This window comes from Raphanus sativus, chromosome 8 (genome assembly GCF_000801105.2).
Source record: "Raphanus sativus cultivar WK10039 chromosome 8, ASM80110v3, whole genome shotgun sequence".
NCBI classification, from domain to species: domain Eukaryota; kingdom Viridiplantae; phylum Streptophyta; class Magnoliopsida; order Brassicales; family Brassicaceae; genus Raphanus; species Raphanus sativus.
The window spans coordinates 58,710-79,348 of NC_079518.1; the positions used below are offsets into that span (position 1 = coordinate 58,710).

The 20,639-nt window shown below is 33.6% G+C and overlaps 2 protein-coding genes, 1 long non-coding RNA gene, 2 other non-coding genes and 1 pseudogene across 7 annotated transcripts; 5 read left to right on the plus strand and 1 right to left on the minus strand.

Moving 5' to 3' along the window:
* Nucleotides 1-763: 763 nt before the first annotated feature.
* Nucleotides 764-1,668, minus strand: LOC130498736 (uncharacterized; annotated as a pseudogene). The gene has a single exon (XR_008937678.1). The product of XR_008937678.1 is annotated as an uncharacterized LOC130498736 (transcript).
* Nucleotides 1,669-2,200: 532 nt separating this feature from the next.
* On the plus strand, nucleotides 2,201-2,287 carry TRNAS-GGA (transfer RNA serine (anticodon GGA)). Its single transcript has one exon. It is a non-coding gene; the product is annotated as a tRNA-Ser (tRNA).
* A 2,931-nt stretch (nucleotides 2,288-5,218) lies between these two features.
* On the plus strand, nucleotides 5,219-5,812 carry LOC108816485 (uncharacterized). Its single transcript, XR_001943865.2, has 2 exons — nucleotides 5,219-5,444; nucleotides 5,535-5,812. It is a non-coding gene; the product is annotated as an uncharacterized LOC108816485 (long non-coding RNA).
* A 5,498-nt stretch (nucleotides 5,813-11,310) lies between these two features.
* Nucleotides 11,311-16,661, plus strand: LOC108822571 (ABC transporter B family member 11). 2 transcript variants are annotated; one of them, XM_018595686.2, is made up of 11 exons: nucleotides 11,311-11,327; nucleotides 11,743-12,047; nucleotides 12,145-12,199; nucleotides 12,290-12,465; nucleotides 12,671-12,892; nucleotides 12,972-13,210; nucleotides 13,332-14,994; nucleotides 15,088-15,354; nucleotides 15,421-15,684; nucleotides 15,808-16,107; nucleotides 16,186-16,661. In XM_018595686.2, the coding sequence occupies exons 2-11, from the start codon at nucleotides 11,751-11,753 to the stop codon at nucleotides 16,537-16,539; spliced, it is 3,837 nt and encodes a 1,278-aa protein (XP_018451188.1). In that variant the 5' UTR covers nucleotides 11,311-11,327; nucleotides 11,743-11,750; the 3' UTR covers nucleotides 16,540-16,661. The 2 variants fall into 2 exon arrangements, with proteins under 2 accessions (XP_018451188.1, XP_056847525.1); XM_056991545.1 differs by lacking the exon at nucleotides 11,311-11,327 and adding an exon at nucleotides 11,495-11,651.
* Nucleotides 16,662-18,832: 2,171 nt separating this feature from the next.
* LOC108819618 (ATP-dependent Clp protease proteolytic subunit 5, chloroplastic) lies at nucleotides 18,833-20,109 on the plus strand. The gene is made up of 7 exons (XM_056992301.1): nucleotides 18,833-18,850; nucleotides 18,931-18,972; nucleotides 19,088-19,133; nucleotides 19,226-19,298; nucleotides 19,469-19,503; nucleotides 19,591-19,679; nucleotides 19,775-20,109. The coding sequence occupies exons 1-7, from the start codon at nucleotides 18,833-18,835 to the stop codon at nucleotides 19,967-19,969; spliced, it is 498 nt and encodes a 165-aa protein (XP_056848281.1). The 3' UTR covers nucleotides 19,970-20,109.
* A 334-nt stretch (nucleotides 20,110-20,443) lies between these two features.
* TRNAH-GUG (transfer RNA histidin (anticodon GUG)) lies at nucleotides 20,444-20,515 on the plus strand. Its single transcript has one exon. It is a non-coding gene; the product is annotated as a tRNA-His (tRNA).
* The last annotated feature ends 124 nt before the right edge of the window (nucleotides 20,516-20,639 follow it).

Consider the following 20,639-nt stretch of genomic DNA (forward strand, 5'->3'; position numbering starts at 1 on the left):
AGCGTTATAGCCTGTTTCCAATACTCGGCGGCTTGAGCAAACCAAGCCTCCGCCATTTCAGAATCTCCTTGTTGAATGGCCTGTTCTCCACGGTCGGAATAGGCGGGTCAATTCCCTCCCTGAAAACCGTACTTGAGAGTTTCCTACCTCATACGGCTCGACAACCAACTCTTTTGTTTTGGTGTACCAGTTTTTTCACTTTAACCTACTTTAACTTTATATCTAATTGAATGTCTAATTGAATGAGATTTCTTATAGATATTCATTCGGTTTTTCTTGGATTAAACAAAAGAGAGTAATTACATGAGTTTCAAACTTTCGTTTTGATTTAATTAATATATTAATTAATCTAATAAGTTTTATCTTTTCTCCTACCTTCAGAAAAAAAGGCATGTCCACTGTTATTAGATATTAGAATTTTCTGAAAGGTAACTATCCCGCTTTCATATATAAATTTATATAAAATCGTTGAAAAAGACTTTTTTCATACTTCATAAAAAAGAAAAAGACTTACTGTCTTTAGGATCTGATGCTACACCGCTGCTCAATACCTTAGGGGATCCACTCTATTACATAAGTAGATTCCTAAGATTTATCTCATATTATGATATAAATAAACAGCTCTTGTTGTATCGGTCCAAAACCTTTCCAGTTGATCTTTACGGTGCTTCCTCTATCAATTCAATCTTTTTTTATCCATAGAAATAAAGTATTTAGGCATATCTAGTCTTCACTTCATATTTCTATCCATGAAGTTTATTTATTTGCTACAGCTGATAAAAAATCGTTTTGGACGATGCTTATGTAGAAAGCCTTTTTTTTTTGTTTCTAGTATTTCATTGACTAGCTGTTCGTTCTTTTTTTCTATAGTGGAGATAGTCGCACGTAATGACAGATCACAGCCATATTATTAAAAGCTTGTGGTAAAAAGGGGTTTCGTTCTAATGCCCGAAAATAATATTCTAAAGCTTTGGTATGTTCCCCATTACTTGTGTGGATAAGGCCTATATTATAGAGTATATAACTTCGATCATAGGGGTCAATTTCTAGTCGCATAGCTTCATAATAATTCTGTAATGCTTCCGCATAATTTCCTTCAGATTGAGCCGACATCCGTTACGGTCGTCATTCGCTTTAACGAATTCTCCGTTTCAGAACCGTATGTGAGATTTTCATCTCATACGGCTCCTCCTTTAGGTGCATAATGAAAATAATAAATATATGGATATGGAAAAATTTGATGTCATTATGAACTAAGCGGGGCTAATGTTTTTACAAGAAATCCCTAGCCAACCTTCTTGTAAAAGATCTTTTCTTACTACCAAGTGGATTCATACTAGATAAAAATAAAAAAGGAAACTCTAAAAATTTCTTTGTTCTCAACGCCCCTAAATTTCCAGGAATTAGTCACTTCAACAGTCTTCAATGGTTATACGGGTATCCAAAGTACGGACGAGATGGATGTTTATTGTTCCAACCATTTTAATTAGTCCCAATCCCAAAGAAGAAGAAAGAAAAGGAATCGTTTTGAAGAAAGTTTTCGTGTTGTTGATTTCTCGGCGTAGTGCTTCTTCCCCTGTGCCTCCTATTCGTATATTGTATTAGTCTAGTAGGATTGATCTGTAATACGGGAACCGTAGGTAAAAACCTTTTGCTCAATACTCGAATTCATAATTGAAGCATCTAAGGCTGCACTAATCGTGGATACATGACAGAAGGGATTGCTTTTTATATTATAAACTTCACCTTCAAAAGCGTAGATTTTTTTCAATACTCGTTTTTTTTATTCCAAATCGGTGAGAAATAAAAAAAATGATAATGATAATCAAATCGCACCATCTCTGTAATAAGTAAATGCCTCTTTTTCTCCGGAAGTTGTCGGAATGACTCGTAATAAGATATCGGCTACAATTGTAAAGGTTTTATCAATAAAATTTCCATTTATATGCGATCTTGGCATAGGTAGTAATCCATTCTATAACTCTTTTTATTTCCTTTAACTTTTCTTTTGTGAGAAAATTTTCTCACAAACAAAGGAATTTTATAGTACGAACTAACATAAAAGCGGACTCGTTTTTTATAAAAAAATATTCTATCTACTTCCAATTTTTCCGATCAAAAAAGGTATCTATTAACCATAATCTAAAAAACGATGAATAACTCGCTATTCACCCAGGTACTCAGTCATAATCCTGATGTCGGAGAGATGGCCGAGTGGTTGAAGGCGTAACATTGGAACTGTTATGTAGGCTTTTGTTTACCGAGGGTTCGAATCCCTCTCTTTCCGTACTTTCAACTAAATAACCAATCTTACGTGATTGACCACAACGTATCAAATCAAATAAAAAAAATCGATATAAAATCTACATTTCTTTGCTATGGAAAATGCTGGGAAGAGCAAACAAGAGATCCAAACCTCCCTACCAATCTATGATACATGAATAGGAAAAACATTTAAATTTGATTTAGAAATGGTTTCCTGATTCATGTTCCTATATCTGAATTGACAAACCAATTTGGGTCGCTTAGCTTTTTAAGAAATTCGCCAATCTTGTTCAGAAGAAAATCAGTTTTGTATAACATGAAAAATCAATTTGCAACATGTAAGGACTTTGCTAGACGAGAGATATGTTCCTTTTTTTTTTCTTTGTTGTTGTTAAGCCATAAAAGAAGATGGCTGTTTTCAGTACAGAGATTCAGCGATGAAAAGTTTCAGGACATTCTTCCAGCGTTTTTAAAGAGCTGCAAGTCGAGTCCTTCGTGTATAATGCCATTGTACTTGGCGGTATCTTTCTTGTGCAAGTCTATCAGCTTCTCTCCTGCGCCTGAAGGGTTTAATGAAGCATAGATGGAAAAGTTGCAGACTTATTCTACTGAAACAAGCAGCAAATTTGGTGATGTAACTGTACCAGACGCTATTGACGGCATCTTTTTTTGACGACAGAGAGAGAGAGAGAGTTTTGGGACTAATCATAAGGTAAACATAGATTTTATGTAGTTTTGCATTGCCAAAGAGACGAATTAGGGACAGAGACTCTTCAAGGACCTAGTTTCTACGTTTAAATGTTATTACACTCCACGCAAAGTTTGTTGGCGTGTCTAGACAAATCAGCTAACACTGAGAAGAAAAAGAGGAAGAAACTCTGTTTGCGTGACTTGTGTTTCTTGTTTGGTTTGTTTTGCTCCTATTTGGGTTCAGTCATTCACGGCCACAACTCATGGTTGCATTTTTTGAGTTCCTCTTTTTCTTGGTGACCTAAACCAGAAGTTCTGTGATGAGAGAAGCATATAACTCTCTAACCATATATATGTATATATCCTTTGTAGAATGTTTGAGATTATTTCAGATATATAACTGCCACCAGAATATGCAAAATAATGTATTCAAAAAATGATTAATGGTGGTAAACAGCTGATTATAAAGGCAAGTTAAAGACCCAATTGTTAAAAGTTAAAACGTATATAAGTCCAAGCCAGAGCTTTGTACCATTAGATAGGGTTTGAGTTTGACTTATAAAAAATGTGTTGGCCTCTACGATGAAAATAAAAACATATCTGGACACAAAATACGACGGCATTAGAATAATCATAAAATTTAATGCAAGCGGGGGGATACCATGGGAAATGCGGCCCCCACGTTTACAGCGAATAGATTCAGTTTTGATTTTCATGACAGTAAAAGTATTCTCATGTAGTCAGTCATGTCTGATGTGTTTGTATGGATACTGACGCAAGCAGTGACGGTGCAGTTAGTTCGAGTTACTTTCATGACTTGGGGGGATTTTACATTTCATGTTTAATTAGATCCACGCTCTAATCAGAATATATACTCATATTAACTTCTTTTAAACCTATCTTTGCTGATTACATCTGTTTCAAAATGTTACATATTTTAGGGTTTTCATGTGTTTTAATAAAATACATTAAATTTACATAATTTTTTGTGATTTTTTTTACATAAATTTAAACCAACAAAAATATAATAAATAAAATTAAGTTTTTTAAAGTTTGAAATTAGTTAATAAAACATGCATTAAATTTTTTTAAAATAGATCTTTTTAAAACATTTTTCTTTCTAAAATATGTAACTTTATGAAACAGAAAGAGTATATTATTTTCTTTTTATTAATACATTTACATCAAATCCTTAAGTAAATATAGTTTCACACAGAATGATGTTTTTAACATTGTATACGATTAAACTAAACTACAATATTGGATGAAAATATTAAATCATAATATAAGAAATTGCTATTTGATTCTGAGATTTTTCTTAGCTTGCACTTAGTCACCCTCCTGCAAGTTGCAACATTTTATATAACAAATGATTTGAATTTCTGACATCTTAATTTTTAATTATTGGATCAAAACCGTTGACAAATTATATTTCCTGGTCATATAATAGGAGTAATCAATCGCATGTTGATTAACTTTTCGGCACATAAATGAATTTCTATGGGGTTGGTTACTTGGTTTGGATGCAAATCAAAATGAATATGATTCTTCTATTTGATAATAATGGAACCATCATGTCATGTGTTCCTTAACACTGGAGACAACATAAACGGACGAATAATTATAATCACTCACTAATTGTATAATTTCAGTCAATGTTTGAACATAAATCCTCCTATATATTAAAAGAGAAGTACAAACGCCACGTGGCGCTCACACAGTTCTTCTCACGAAAATTCTCGCGTTTCTATTGGTCGAATTTTTCTAATTATTCTTTTTGATTTATTTTTTTCATCGACCTTTTAATTGGAAAGTGACATTAATTGTCCAACGCACTAATTATTTCTTGCGCAAGAATCGTAATCAATGTCGACCATTAATTATAGCTTGCAGAAGAATTTTAATAAATGTCGACTAATCATTAAATATCTTAATGGGAAATACGTTTTATATTTAATTAGGAAACTAATTATTATCAACATACATTATTTATATTTTTATTAGGAAACTAATTATTATCAACATACCTTATTTATATTTACTACTTGCGCAAGTTTCGCATCGTATAAAATGCATATTCGTGATTAATTTTACAAATTTATTATGTTTATCTGTTAACATATTATGATATTTTAGCTTATCATGCAAGCTAAATCATTGAGAAACATCCACCAATTTACTATATATAAGACATTCACAGTAGAAGAAACGAAGCAACTGACTTTTTATTCTGAACTTTTTTATGTTGATATTGTTTTTATTATTTTACATCATTAAACTTTTATATATACATATTTCATCATAGCTGACTTTTCTTTTGGTTTATATGCAGATGTCCTATTATAACGATTTCACCACGATGCATGTTAATTTTTTTATCTCTCTATATGATTTGATTAATCGTAGATTTATTTGAAGCAAGATCATGACCGTAATGAAGACATGATCAGAAGTGCTCTTCATGCTATCTCATCGTTGGATCGAATCAGGTTCTCTTTCCATTTTATGATTTTTCCTCTCTTTTGCGTTAACATTCAAACTAATCTGTTCTTTTTTTTCTCATTTAATTAAATGAACAGTAGAGAAGATTACAGCCACAAGTTCAAGAGCTTAATGGCTGAGATGAAGAGGTCTGAATCATTGTAGGGGAAGTATCAGACAATCCGCAATGAGTAAAAAGAGTGTATGTTCTGTTATTTACATGATGAACCATAAAAGCTATCGATAATGTTATAGCCTTGTTTTTTTTCAATTTTAAAATCAGCAACAAGTCTGTTCTTTTTTCTTTTTGCCTTTTAAATTTTCTTTTTGTGGCGAGGGATTTTATAGCCTTGTTTTATTTGGCTTTTCAATGGTTGTTGTTGTGCTTTCATACTTATGATCGAATTTTAAAAACGAGTAGAAACGTTAACTTGATGGTCTCTCGGAAAATGAAAGCCTGAGAAGCTTGGACTGTATGAACTATGAATTGCTAATTTCATTAATCATAACTTGCGCAAGAATATTAATAAATGTCGATCATTTACATTAATTGCTAATCTCATTAATCATAACTTGCGCAAGAATTTTAATAAATATGGACCATTTATATTAATTTCTAATCTCATAAATCAAAACTTGCGCAAAAATATTATTAAATGTCGACCATTTATTAATGTCTTAATGGCATAATACGATTTATATCTAATTAGAAAACTTATTATTATGAACATACATTACTTATACCTTACAAATTTAATATATTTCCTTTAACCAATTGCTCTCATTAATCATAATTTGCTAATCGGAATATTACATTAATTGCTCTCATTAATCATAACTTGCGCAAGAATTACAATAAATACTTGTTTTAATAAGTTTCCTTTTTACAAATTCAGAATTAAAATATTTTCATATGTATTTTTCTATTGGTTTTTTAATTTATAATTTTAGTTTATATATGCGCAGACCAACGATTATGACGTTTCCTCATGTGGATCCATATGTACTTAAATGATCATATCATCCAAAACACGTAAACTACAATGTAAGTTTCATGCTTTGTTACTTTCTCTATGTTTTCAGATAATTATTTGCTTATACATCAAAGAACAAAATCTTTAATCAATATTTTATTATAAAAGTTAGTATAACTTTTTATACATATTATCAACTTTGTACTCAAATATGATTTTATACAATTTATCATATTATAAAATATATATCTTATAAATTCATATATATAAACTATATAGTTCTTTTTGTCATTTTTTATCATCATAAACTATATAGTTCTATGTCAACTATATTATAATTTGATTGGCTGATTTATTTTTATAATTCTTGCGAAAGTTTTAATCACATTTATTGATATTTATTGAGAATCTGTTATTCTTGTACAATGGGGTATCACATTAATTCGACTTTTAAATCTTTCTAAATTTTCAAAGTCGTTTTTAATCTTGTTGCATTATTTTAAATAAATCTAACTTGCGCAAGAATACTAATATTTAATTCAAATCAGTTTATGATATTGTATATTTAATAACTTTATTTATTCTTGCGCAATGTGATATCACATTAATTGGACTTTTAAATCTTTATAAATTTTCAAAGTCATTTTCAATCTTGTTGCCTTATAATTTGATTGACTGATTTATTTTTTAAATTTTTTTTATTTTTCTAAAAACCTATCCTACGCCATCTATTTCTCTCATCTCCTTCTCTTTCTTCTTCTCGATTTCACTTTATACTAAAACAAAACTAAACGGAGTAAGGGAAAGTTGGGAACACATATCTGCACATTTTTGATAGATCATGCATCGATTATTATTATTTTTTCTTGCGCAATTAATATGATATCTTATGAATCTATTATAAATGTAAGTTACCTTATTTATTTGAATAATTCTTGTGAAAGTTTTAATCACATTTATTGATATTTATTGAGAATCTGTTATTCTTGCACAATGGGATATCACATTAATTCGACTTTTAAATCTTTCTAAATTTTCAAAATCGTTTTTAATCTTGTTGTCTTATTTTGAATAAATCTAACTTGCACAAGAAGACTAATATTTGTGTAGATGCTTTGCATGATATCTATCTTGGAAATTTCGGTCTCCTGAACAAGATAGTGACCCTTATGACTAATATTTCGTTGGTGGAGTTCCCAACGAAATATATTATTCAACACAATTCCATTAATAAATTGTATGAATATATTATTTGATACTAACTTGTCGTGCAATCATATTTAAACACAGTAATAAATATGATACCAAGTTGCGCAAGTAATCCACATTGAAAATAAGGTAAGTTATTAATAAAAAATTAACAATTTATAAACATGGTAAATTACTTTTAAAATCGTGAAGTAAATACTCTTGGGATTCAAATTACTGTTAAAAGAATGTTTACATTTTTGTATTTTTCAAAAAAAAAGGTTTACGATGAGGGGGAGAGAGAGAGGGAGATTTAGTGTTTTGGGTATACCCAATGATTTACAGTTTAGTGTTTAGGATTTATCCAAGGGTTTAGGGTATATCCAAGAAGTTAGGGTTTAGTGTTTTTGGTTTTTTACCCAAGGATTTAAGTTTTGTCCAAGGGTTTAGGGTATAGTGTTTATTGTTTATGATTTACTTTTTTGTGACGATTTTAAAATTGTTAAAAAAAATTCTTCTTTTCGCAGCTACTAATATTTTTCATTTATTTTAAAAACTTAACACAAATTATTATTATTTTATTTATTATCTTTAAAAGAAGATGTACATTAATTGGCAAACTATGATTAGTTGGTAATTCACCCAAGAATTACAACATTCATCTGTTTGACATGTTATTACAATATTTATCTGTTTGATTTTTAGGAAAGGTGATCTTAGAACATTAAGATACCTATTATATTATCATAAATTGATCTGCAGTAAATATGATATCAACTTGCCAAAGCAATCCGTATTTAATATAAGGTAAGTTATTAAAAATTTAAAACCAAATTAACTAAAGGTAAATTATTTAAACAAAGTAATAAATATGATACCAAGTTGCGTAAATAATACACAATGAAAATAAGGTAAGTTATTAATAAAAAAATTAACAAATTACAAATAGGAAAGTAACACAAATTTGAGAGAGAGAGAGAGAGATTTAGTGTTTTGGGTATATCCAAGGGTTTACAGTTTAGTGTTTAGGATTTATCCAAGGGTTTAGGGTATATCCAAGATTTTAGAGTTTAGTGTTTGAATTTTTACCGAAGGGTTTAAGATTTGTCCAAAGGTTTAGAGTATAATGGCAGCTAATAATATTTTCATTTATTTTAAAAACTTAACACAAATTATTATTATTTTATTTATTATCTTTAAAAAATGTTGTACATTATTTGGCAAACTATGATTAGTTGGTAATTCACCCAAGAAAAATTCATGATAAAATATTAAATTAGGAAACATTCCTATATAAATCAAAAATCTGGTAGTTAAAAAAATAATCGGTGAATTAAAAGAATGTTTATATTTTTATATTTTTCAAAAAAAAAAGGTTTACGATGAGAGGGGGAGAGAGAGAGAGAGAGATAGAGAGATTTAGTGTTTAACCCGCGGGTCCCGCGGGTTAAACACTAAATCTCTCTATCTCTCTCTTAAATAGATACAAAATATTCCGTAATATTTAACCCGCGGGTCCTGCGAATTACCTGCAAATTTGGGCGGGACGGGTGCAGGTATTTTGAATCTTTTATTGCGGGTCATGCAGATCGAAATTATGAGTAAAAAAACTAGGTGACCCGCGGGTTGGCGGGATGGACGGGGTGGGTCGATCCGCAGACCCAGCTCTACCCATATAATTTGAATCTGTACAATGCCCGCACAGGGTGCGGGCCGGCCAACTAGTAATAATATTATATACATACATACGTTATGACAATGGATTTATCAAAATGCCTTAGCCGCCAAGAAAATGAATGTATAAACTCTTAAGGGTTGATTTATGTTTTACTGCAATATATAAAGTTGACCTTTAGCTTCGTTGCCAAGGAAATGGAAGTAGCCTACTTCCTCAAAAGTGAAAATTATCTCCATCCTCCGTAATTTCCATCTTAGACCGTTTGATAATTCACACACTGATAATTCAAGACTGCAGGTGGCTCCCTAATAAGAGTATTCGATAATGATATGTTTAAAAGACTAGTGCTTTAGAAGATTTTTCCCCATGAAAAAAAGAAAAAAAAAGAAGAATATCAACTACATTGTTAAGGACATTTTCAACTCTATTACACTTTTATTTGAGAATAAAATTTAGAATAAAATATATATTCAATCTCATTTTTTCCAACGAAATAAAAATAAATTTACTCTATTAATATTTATAGAGTAATGCATTTGTTTATTATTCTAGTTTCACTTTAAAATAGAATAGAATTCAAGTAAATTATATTTTGTTATAAAATGATTCCATTTTAAGAAAAATATGAAATTTAAAATGGAATAGTTTAATTCGACAGTAACCAGCGTCTAAAAAAAGGTGAAACTAAAGAGGTGTGATGTGTCAGTACTTGTTAGACTATGTACATTGGTTATTGGTTGTATGTTTACACCACCTCATTTTTACTTTCCATCATTTTTTTCTCTCTGCCACATCACAATTTAACACCCATTCAATTTTTGTTCTTTACAATAGTTTTATTGTAAAAAATTTACAACAACCTATTTCTCTATTCATATTTTTATTCTATTTAATGTTTTTTGTAATTACATAGTGTTAATAAAAATTATCATTTGAAACTAAATCAAATAAATAAGAACTAATTAAATTTTGAAAATAATTTTTCTTTTCGTTTTTTATTTTATATTAAAAAAAAATATTTTTTCTGTGTCCAAATGAAATGAAACAAATCTCTATCTATAGAGTATGAAAATGATGGTTTACAGAGTCTGTTTGAGCCTGTAAAAGTCGATGACAAAAAAAAAAAAAAAAAAAAGAGTATGAAAATGAAGAATTTTGATATAAAATTATTTGTATAATTTTATAATTATATACAATAGTTGATGTTAAATAAATGAGATGAAAAAAAGTTAGAAAATATGAACATTCAATCAGATTCTTACACATATCTTCATTTATCTACTTGGATTACAATTAAAATCTGAAAAACAAATTAAATATTTTGGTCCAATCATTATTTGTCACGTCATATAAAAAGTACTCATATTTTTCTTTCAACAGTGTTGATAAGTTTCAACACTGATTTTGCCACATCAGATTTTTTTTTTTTACAACAAACCATTATAAATTTATAAACCGTTGTTAAAATTTATCGACAGTTGATAAAACCACACCATTGTAAGTAATCTTAGTCTAATACATATAAGAGGATGTTTCACTTATTTCCACTAAAATAATTTAATTTGACAGCTTTTAATTTTTAAAACTAAGTAAAAGCTATTTAAAATTAATATATATATATATATATATATATATATAAATTCATTTTTAACTCTATAATATTGTTTGAATGTACACAAATGGTTTAATTTTTTTGAAAAAATGTTCTTAAGAGGAGGCAAAAGCATAATTTTTCTTGCGTTTGGTTCAAGGAAATAAACACATCAAAATGCATAATTATGACGCTTTTTGACCGATCGAGAGGGTGAGAATAGTTTAATGAAATCACACTCCTCCTTGCTTCGCAAGCAATTTTCACAGAACCCCAAAAAGAAGTGTTGCATATAAAATGGCCAAACTGCTCTTTATAGTTTCTGCAGATACAAATTGGAGTCTTTTAAATAAAATAAGAAGTAAACAAAGTCTTTAACAACTTCAAGACAAGCACTCACAGTTCTTGTCTCACGTCAAGCTTTCAAAATCTTTTGCTTTTCTCAGCTACGCATCTTCAGGTCCGTTCTCTTTTTTAACTTCTTCATTCATTCATCTTTAGTTTTCTGATTGAGTTTCGTATTAAGTATGATCGCTTAATTTTCGGGGTAATACAAAGCACGTGACTCTTTTTCCCATAACAGACTCTGTTTCATTGGGAAAACTCTTTTGGATTGTAAATTACAAAAAAAAAGGAACAAATTATTTTCTTACTTTTTTGCTCAAGTGGGGTCTTTTGGATTTACATTAGCAGACTCTTAGGTTTCTATATTCCAATTGTAAATGTTTTCTTAAAATTCTCCAACTTCTCAGCATTTTTCTGGTTTTTAAGGAAAAGTCAAAAGGTCCCTTCCTTTGTAGTCAGCCTTCTTTTATTATATACCGTCGATCTCCCATCTGTGTATTCGAACTATTTTTCTTTTTGTCTCTTGCCAGCGCCGAACATGAATCGTGAAGTTGCCGGAGAAGGCGACTCTGTTTCACACGAACCTTCAACTTCTAAAACTCCTAGACAGGGAGAAGAAGAAGAGACGAAGAAGGATGAAAAGGCGAAGACAGTTCCCTTCTACAAGCTATTTGCATTTGCAGATTCATATGATGTTCTCTTGATGATATGTGGTTCAGTTGGAGCTATGGGGAACGGTGTTGGTTTGCCTCTCATGACATTGTTGTTTGGTGATCTCATTGATTCCTTTGGTCAGAATCAGAACAACAAAGACATCGTCGTTGTTGTCTCAAAGGTAAGTCTTGTGTTATACAGCCATTAAAATAATAATAATTCAAAACTTGATTATGTTCTTGGTTTAATATATATATAGATCATGCTTGCTCTTGTAGGTTTGTGTGAAATTCGTCTACCTTGGACTTGGAACACTAGGAGCAGCCTTTCTTCGTAAGTCTGACATTTGCACTTATACACACAAAAAAACAGAGAAATCAGGAATACAAGTTTTCAACTGTAATTTTACTTTTGTTTTTGTAGAGGTGGCTTGTTGGATGATAACGGGAGAGAGACAAGCGGCGAGGATAAGGAATATGTATCTGAAAACAATTCTGAGACAAGACATTGGATTCTTCGATGTGGAAACAAACACAGGGGAGGTTGTTGGTAGAATGTCTGGTGATACTGTTCTTATTCAAGACGCCATGGGTGAGAAGGTAAAGCATATAATTTTCTTTAATATATATACTACTATTTATTTTTTTCTAATGAATCTTAAATTTATTCAAGACAAACAAAAAATACCTTTTGCCATGTTTTGACCAAAATTGGAAGTTTTGAACCTTTTAAATATATTGCAAAACAGATTTTATAAAAAATGATTCCATCTGTTAAAGAAGTTTTTTTTGGGATTATTTGCAGGTTGGGAAGTTTATTCAGTTGATAGCTACGTTCATAGGTGGATTTGCATTAGCTTTTGCAAAAGGATGGTTATTAACATTGGTTATGTTAACTTCGATTCCTCTCCTGGCAATGGCTGGTGCAGCCATGGCGATTATAGTCACTAAAGCTTCTTCTCAGGGACAAGCTGCTTATGCAAAAGCCGCTACTGTTGTTGAACAGACTATCGGTTCCATCCGAACGGTAATAACACTCAACTTTCTAACCTACAATTTTTTTCTTTTTTAGAAGTGTCTTCAACTGAGTTTTGTTTTCATATTAGGTTGCATCATTCACGGGGGAGAAAGCAGCGATAAACAAGTACAAAAAGTTTATAACATCGGCGTACAAATCAGGCATACAACAAGGATTCTCGACAGGGTTAGGACTGGGAATAATGCTATTCGTGTTGTTCAGTAGCTATGCTTTGGCTATTTGGTTTGGTGGTAAGATGATTCTCGAAAAAGGCTATACCGGTGGCGCTGTCATCAACGTACTCATCATCGTTGTCGCCGGTGCCATGTAAGCTTTTAATTAAGAGTAAGCCCCAAAGGCAAATCAATCACTTCCACATATAATATTTGTATGAATATAGAGAATGTATTACTTTTTTTCTGACATAACATGCTCTGTTTTTTGATAGGTCGCTGGGACAAACATCTCCATGTGTAACGGCATTTTCCGCGGGTCAATCCGCAGCGTATAAGATGTTCGAAACGATCGAAAGAAAGCCTTTGATCGATGCTTACGACTTAAAGGGGAAGGTTCTTGAAGACATGAGAGGAGATATTGAACTTAGAGACGTGCATTTCAGCTATCCAGCTAGGCCTGATGAAGACATCTTCGACGGGTTCTCTCTGGTTATCCCTTGCGGCGCTACAGCAGCGTTAGTAGGAGAGAGCGGAAGTGGAAAATCAACGGTCATCAGTCTGATCGAGAGGTTCTACGATCCGAAAGCAGGGCAAGTACTCATCGATGGTGTTAACCTTAAAGAGTTTCAGCTGAAATGGATCAGAAGCAAGATCGGGTTGGTTAGCCAAGAACCGGTTCTGTTTTCGTCGAGCATCATGGAGAACATCGCCTACGGGAAAGAGAAGGCGACGATACAAGAGATCAAAGCCGCGACGGAGCTGGCAAACGCGGCCAAGTTTATAGACAAGTTGCCTCAGGGGTTGGATACGATGGTTGGAGAGCACGGGACGCAGCTCTCTGGTGGACAGAAACAGAGGATAGCTATCGCTAGAGCCATTCTCAAAGATCCGAGGATATTGCTTCTTGATGAAGCGACGAGCGCGCTCGACGCAGAATCCGAAAGAGTGGTTCAAGAGGCTTTGGATAGAGTGATGGTTAACCGGACTACGGTCATCGTGGCGCATCGGTTAAGCACGGTTAGGAATGCTGATATGATAGCGGTTATCCACCGCGGGAAAATGGTGGAGAAAGGATCGCATTCAGAGCTGGTGAGAGATCCCGAGGGAGCTTACTCGCAGCTCATTCGTTTGCAAGAGATTAACAAGGACTCAAAAACATTGGAGGCTGATTCAGGATCATCTTTCCGCAACTCGAGTCTTAAAAAATCAATAGAAGGAGGATCATCTTCGTCGGTTGGTAATAGTAGCCGTCATCATTCTTTGAATGTAGTAGCCTCAGGACTAGAACGTGGCAGAAGTAGCCACCGAGCAGAACAAGAGGATAAAACTACTGGAACAGAGAGTCAAGAACCGGTCCCAAAAGTGTCTCTAACCCGAATCGCGGCTATGAACAAACCGGAAATACCGGTTCTCCTTCTAGGAGCCGTAGCAGCAGCAGTCAACGGTGCTATTTTCCCTCTTTTCGGGATTCTGATATCAAGAGTCATCGAAGCTTTCTTCAAACCGGCGCACGAGTTAAAGAATGATTCAAGATTCTGGGCGTTAATATTTGTAGCTCTTGGAGTGGTTTCCTTCATTGTCTCACCAGCTCAGATGTATCTGTTCGCCGTTGCTGGAGGGAAACTGATTCGACGAATACGATCAATGTGTTTTGAGAAAACCGTTCACATGGAGGTCGGGTGGTTCGATGAGCCACACAACTCCAGTGGTAACTTGGGTGCTAGGCTTTCCGCTGATGCAGCTTTGATTAGGGCTCTGGTTGGGGACGCCTTGTCCCTAGCGGTTCAAAACGCTGCGTCTGCTGCCTCTGGATTGATCATAGCGTTCACTGCATGCTGGGAACTGGCGCTTATAATCTTAGTGATGCTTCCTCTGATTGGTATCAATGGTTATATTCAAGTCAAGTTCATGAAAGGATTCACCGCCGATGCTAAGGTCCGTTAATTTTTATTATATCCTCTGTTTTGTTTCCTTGTGAATCAAGAAAACTTAAGGTCCTTGTGTTGGATTATATGAATGAATATGCAGTCAAAGTACGAGGATGCTAGTCAGGTGGCGAATGATGCGGTGGGGAGTATTAGAACGGTTGCGTCTTTCTGTGCAGAGGAGAAGGTGATGCACATGTATAAGAAGCAATGCGAAGGTCCCATAAAAGACGGGATAAAGCAAGGTTTCATCAGCGGATTAGGGTTTGGATTCTCCTTCTTCATTCTGTTTTGTGTCTACGCCGCAAGCTTCTACGCTGGTGCTAGACTGGTTGAAGCTGGCAGAACAACTTTCAATGATGTCTTCCAGGTAAATTAAGAAGCTTCTCCAGTGACTTGGCAAATGAAGAAGACTAACGTAAATCTTATTTTGCAGGTGTTCTTTGCATTAACAATGGCAGCGATTGGGATTTCTCAGTCGAGTTCTTTCGCACCGGATTCTAGCAAAGCTAAGGTTGCAGCTGCTTCCATCTTCGGAATCATCGATAGAAAATCCAAGATAGATTCGAGCGATGAGTCAGGGACAGTCTTGGATAACGTTAAGGGAGATATCGAACTTCGTCACATTAGTTTCACTTATCCAGCAAGGCCTGACATTCAAATCTTCCGCGATCTTTGCTTAACCATTCGTGCAGGAAAGGTAACAAACAAATATTTTTGTTCAAACTTCTCAAACCTAAAACCTTTTAGAAATGTTGTCTTGTCACTCAAGTCTTATGAACAGTGATAAATTTATGTCTTTTTTTTTTGTTCTTTCTTTGAGACGGTTGCTTTGGTCGGAGAGAGTGGGTCGGGAAAATCGACGGTGATCTCGCTGTTACAGAGATTCTACGATCCGGATGCCGGTCATATAACTCTAGACGGAGTTGAGCTCAAGAAGATGCAACTGAAATGGTTGAGACAGCAAATGGGACTGGTGGGACAAGAGCCTGTCTTGTTCAACGACACCATCCGAGCCAACATTGCTTATGGCAAAGGAAGCGAAGAGGCCGCGACTGAGTCTGAGATCATAGCCGCTGCAGAACTCGCCAATGCACACAAATTCATCTCTAGCATACAACAAGTAAGGGAATTTAAAAAGAATTTAAAGTTTTTACAAAGTTTACTTATGACTCAAGGAGCAATTCACTTTTATATATAGGGCTACGACACGGTGGTTGGAGAAAGAGGGATTCAGCTATCAGGAGGACAGAAACAGCGAGTGGCTATAGCACGGGCCATAGTGAAAGAGCCGAAGATATTGCTTTTGGACGAAGCAACGAGCGCTCTTGATGCGGAATCGGAACGAATGGTTCAAGACGCGCTTGACCGAGTGATGGTGAACCGAACATCGGTGGTTGTGGCTCACAGGTTATCGACAATAAAAAATGCGGACGTGATAGCTGTGGTGAAGAACGGAGTGATCGCTGAGAAAGGAACTCACGAAACGTTGATCAAAATCGAGGGTGGGGTTTATGCTTCGCTTGTGCAGCTTCACATGACTGCTTCTAACTGATTACATATTTATAATTTTTTTTTCTTTTTTTATGGAAAGTTATAAAAGTATAGTTTTGAGTCACTTGAGTCAAAACTAGGCTATGTATTAAAATATTTTACTTTGTTTTTTTTCATAACATATTTTTGTTGTTATTAATTATAAACAAGTAATATATTGTTTGCAATGTCTAAAGTTGATGTTTTTTCTGAAGAAGCTTTGTAGCAATGTCTTTGGCTATTTCTTACTTGTAATCAATGTTCAAAAAACTGAGTAAACGAAAGGAAATTAGGGAGAGAATAATATTTGTTGAGTAATGGTGGTTTTTTGATGCAATATTGTGGAAGACTAAGACAATAGAAAATATATAAAGAGAGTCAATTAGGTAGATATACATGAAAGTGTAAGAAATTAGAGAACTACCCTACGCGCTTTAAAACACATGTGTCCTGTTGTCTTTTTGAATTTTTTGACGGTTTTGTCCCTGCCCTGAAAATTCATCAGCTTTCTCTTTCTTTCCCGTTCTATCATATGCATCATATACTTCTTCTTTGATAATCTTCTCTCTCGATTCTCACTCTTCATTAAAGTAGAAAATTTATCATCCAAACAATTTATGATTTTTTCACTGAATCTTTCAGTCATCGATTCCTCCAATTCCACAACAAAGCTACACTAATCTTTCCTCTTCATCTCATATTTTTCACCATCAAATCAATTAGATTGATGTTGTAAACCCATAGACTCAGATAAAACCAGATCTCCCAAAAAGCTTGACAATCTTTCAATCTCAACTGCACAGAAAGATTTTGTCCAGATTTGAGAATATCCCTTGAATCAGAGTTGAAGGAATCACGAATCTGCAGAGGAGAAGAAACACAGTAAAGAACTCATGCATATTTTATTGTGTGTTAATAAAGGATGTTTGACGTTAAGAGTTAGCGTAATATATTATAAGAATTGTTAGCGGATAAATTTTCTATTAGAAACATATACTTACAATATAACAAAAACAATGACTTTAATCTTATATGTTATTATTTACCATATACAATATTATCTTAGATGTTATTTTTTGTTAATATATGATACAACTATGGTTAACCTTAATAATATATAAGTTAAACAGATAATGCTGTAGTTAGACTGATAACTTACTTTGTAACATTTAAGAAATCATGTATCAGCTAACAATATATACTTTTAACATCTTACCAACTGTTTTAAAATCGAACAGATAATCCGTAACAGTTAAGAAAATACGTATCAGCTAATAAACAAAAGGAATGCTTTTAATCTATTAATGATATTTTCCATATAAAACATAAAGTCAGATGTATTTTATTAGTTTTTATATGATATAGTAATGATTAACCGCTAAGAATAAAGTTAGAATAGATAATGATAAATTTAGTAAGGTAATATTTTTTGTAGCATCTAATAAACCACTTATCAATTATCACTAGTTAGTTTTAGCATCGTTTCACATATTTTTAAAACGAAAACATATTTTGTAACATCTAACCAAACATGTATCAGCTAATGGTAATATATTCTATAGAAATTTACAGCCTGTATCATATCACCATAGCTAATTTGTAGCAAAGAACTTTAACAAAAGCTTTAACAACTAAGCAAAGATGAAAGATGAACTCGTTCAGATGATTGTGGTCAACATCCAGCAAGTCGACAAAGAGATTACGGTAGATGAACTTGTTCAGATGATTTTGTAGCAGTTGAAGTCAAATGTTGTGTTGAAAGAAATATACTTAGTTGAAAATGGATTCTCATCAGTAAAAATAGAAAAAAAAATAAAGAATTCATAGTAGAAACAGAAAAAAAAATTATAGATTTTTAGGAGAAACAAGAAAGAGGGAAAAGGAAAAAATGTTATTGTCTGGGGAGCGATGTGGAAGAAGAGTCAGGAGAGAGAAAAAGAGAAAAGGAGATGATAGTTTGGGCAGGGATAATTTTGGGTTTTAAAAAAATCAACAGTGTAAGAGGTATTTAGCTAATTATGACATATTCTGTGTATATAGAGCCTAATATCTTAAATTTGATTTTTCCTGAAGTAGTTGTATATTATTAAGTGTGAAGTGAATCACAAGATAATCTCACGTAGATAACATCATATCTATTAGTCAGTCAATGAATGGACACAAAAATTGAATGTGGATATGGATTTAAGGCATTTTTTAGACTAATTTTTGTAAACAAATATTTTGTTGAAAAGAAGGACCGTGACAATCGCGTTTTGTAGCGAAGGCTAAAAAAGAAACAAAATGCGTTTGCGTGTAGTACTATCGGGCCTGAAATGGACACGCCCCACCGGGTAAAAACCGGACCCGAAACCAAGACAGATATATCAAATTAGAGAGAGAAGGGGGCCTCCAGGAGGAAGTTGATACATAGGAAGCTCAGCTTCTCTACCTTGATGCCCTTGATCCTACTAAGGTCACATCTTTCTTACTACTCCAAATTTCATGTCTTAATTCATAATGTTAATTTTTTTTTTTTGTTTTGCTTAGGTTTCTCATACTGCTTTGCTTGCTTCCTTATTATTGGACAGGATATTGTCATGTCTGTGAATTCTCCTGGTGGATCTGTTACTGCTGGTTAATTCATATCACTTTTTTTTCTTTCAGTTTTAAGTTTCTCTTTTCTTCGTTTCTCAGTAGTGTTAATCACTCTTGCTTTCTCCCCGTAGGCATGGCTATATTCGATACCATGAGGCATATCCGACCTCATGTCTCCACTGTTTGTGTTGGTCTTGCTGCTAGGTACCATCCTCTTTCATTTATGCTTTTATCTTTTCAGTGTCTTTGCTGATAGTTTTCTTGTTCACGCTGCTTATCTGTATCTTCTTAATGTTGACCAAATTATCATTTATGATTTATGCAAAACAATCTCCTCTTCTCTTCTCTTCTGTGTCTGTGTGTTTGTTAAACAGTATGGGAGCTTTTCTGCTTAGTGCTGGAACCAAAGGTAGTTTTCATTCTTATTAAACCGCTTTTTCTTCTCAATTTCCTCTAAGCAATCTTAGCTTTCTTGTTTTCATATATATATCTGCAGGAAAAAGATACAGTCTACCAAACTCAAGGATAATGATCCATGAGCCGCTTGGTGGAGCTCAAGGTGGCCAGACTGATATCGACATTCAGGTCTTTCTCCTTCCACACTTAGACTCTGTCTCTCTTGATTATCTATTTTGTTTTGTTCAAACCTAACCCGTCTAATTCATGCTGTCTGAGAGCAGGCGAATGAAATGCTGCACCACAAGGCTAACCTAAACGGTTACCTCGCTTACCAGACTGGTCAAAGCCTCGACAAGATCAACCAAGACACTGACCGTGATTTCTTCATGAGTGCTAAAGAGGCTCAAGATTATGGACTTATCGATGGTGTCATCATGAACCATCTTAAAGCTCTTCAGCCACTTGCAACAGCTTAACGGCCTCAAGGTAATACTCCAGCTTAGCACTTTTAGTGGGTGGGCCTTTTATGAACTGATGGAAATCAAATTTGTTTGGGATCTAAATCAATTGTAGCTGTGATACATTTATTTATGAAGAATAAAGTAAAGTTTAAGCATTGTTTTGGCCCTTTTTAATCTCGTTGTATCAATATTCTAGTTTCATACCACCGTGTAATCCTTCTTCCTTCACCATGCCAATGTCGGAGGCTTATACACAATCTTGTCTCTCACTATCGTCTCCACTCTAATTCACAATCTGTTCCTGAAACCAGAATGCACCGTTTTGCATGCCTATCTCTACATCTGCCGGATCGTTCTATTCATCTTCCATACTTATTTTGTCTTCAGAATACAAGGAAAAATGAGCTGGATCATGTCTACTCATCCATTTTTGCGCAAGGAAACAAATGTCCGGATTAGTAAATGTAATAGGTTCTATAAGCCAACAAAGTGGCTGTAGTTTAGTGGTAAGAATTCCACGTTGTGGCCGTGGAGACCTGGGCTCGAATCCCAGCAGCCACACTTTATTTTTTGTTTTAACTGGAAAAGGGTAATTATGTCTTTCACAATCTTTAAAATCACCATCAGATCACTACCGTCCATCTCTCCACCTGTCGTCTCTATTTTTGCAGTAAAAAGTCGCATC

Coding starts and splice junctions, on each gene's coding strand:
- LOC108822571 (XM_018595686.2), top strand. CDS start 11,751: ATGAATCGTGAAGTTGCCGGAGAAGGCGACTCTGTTTCACACGAACCT. Junction 12,466..12,670: donor AAGACGCCATGGGTGAGAAG/GTAAAGCATATA, acceptor GATTATTTGCAG/GTTGGGAAGTTTATTCAGTT. Junction 16,108..16,185: donor TCATCTCTAGCATACAACAA/GTAAGGGAATTT, acceptor TTTTATATATAG/GGCTACGACACGGTGGTTGG.
- LOC108819618 (XM_056992301.1), top strand. Junction 19,134..19,225: donor TGGTGGATCTGTTACTGCTG/GTTAATTCATAT, acceptor TTCTCCCCGTAG/GCATGGCTATATTCGATACC. Junction 19,299..19,468: donor TGTGTTGGTCTTGCTGCTAG/GTACCATCCTCT, acceptor TTTGTTAAACAG/TATGGGAGCTTTTCTGCTTA.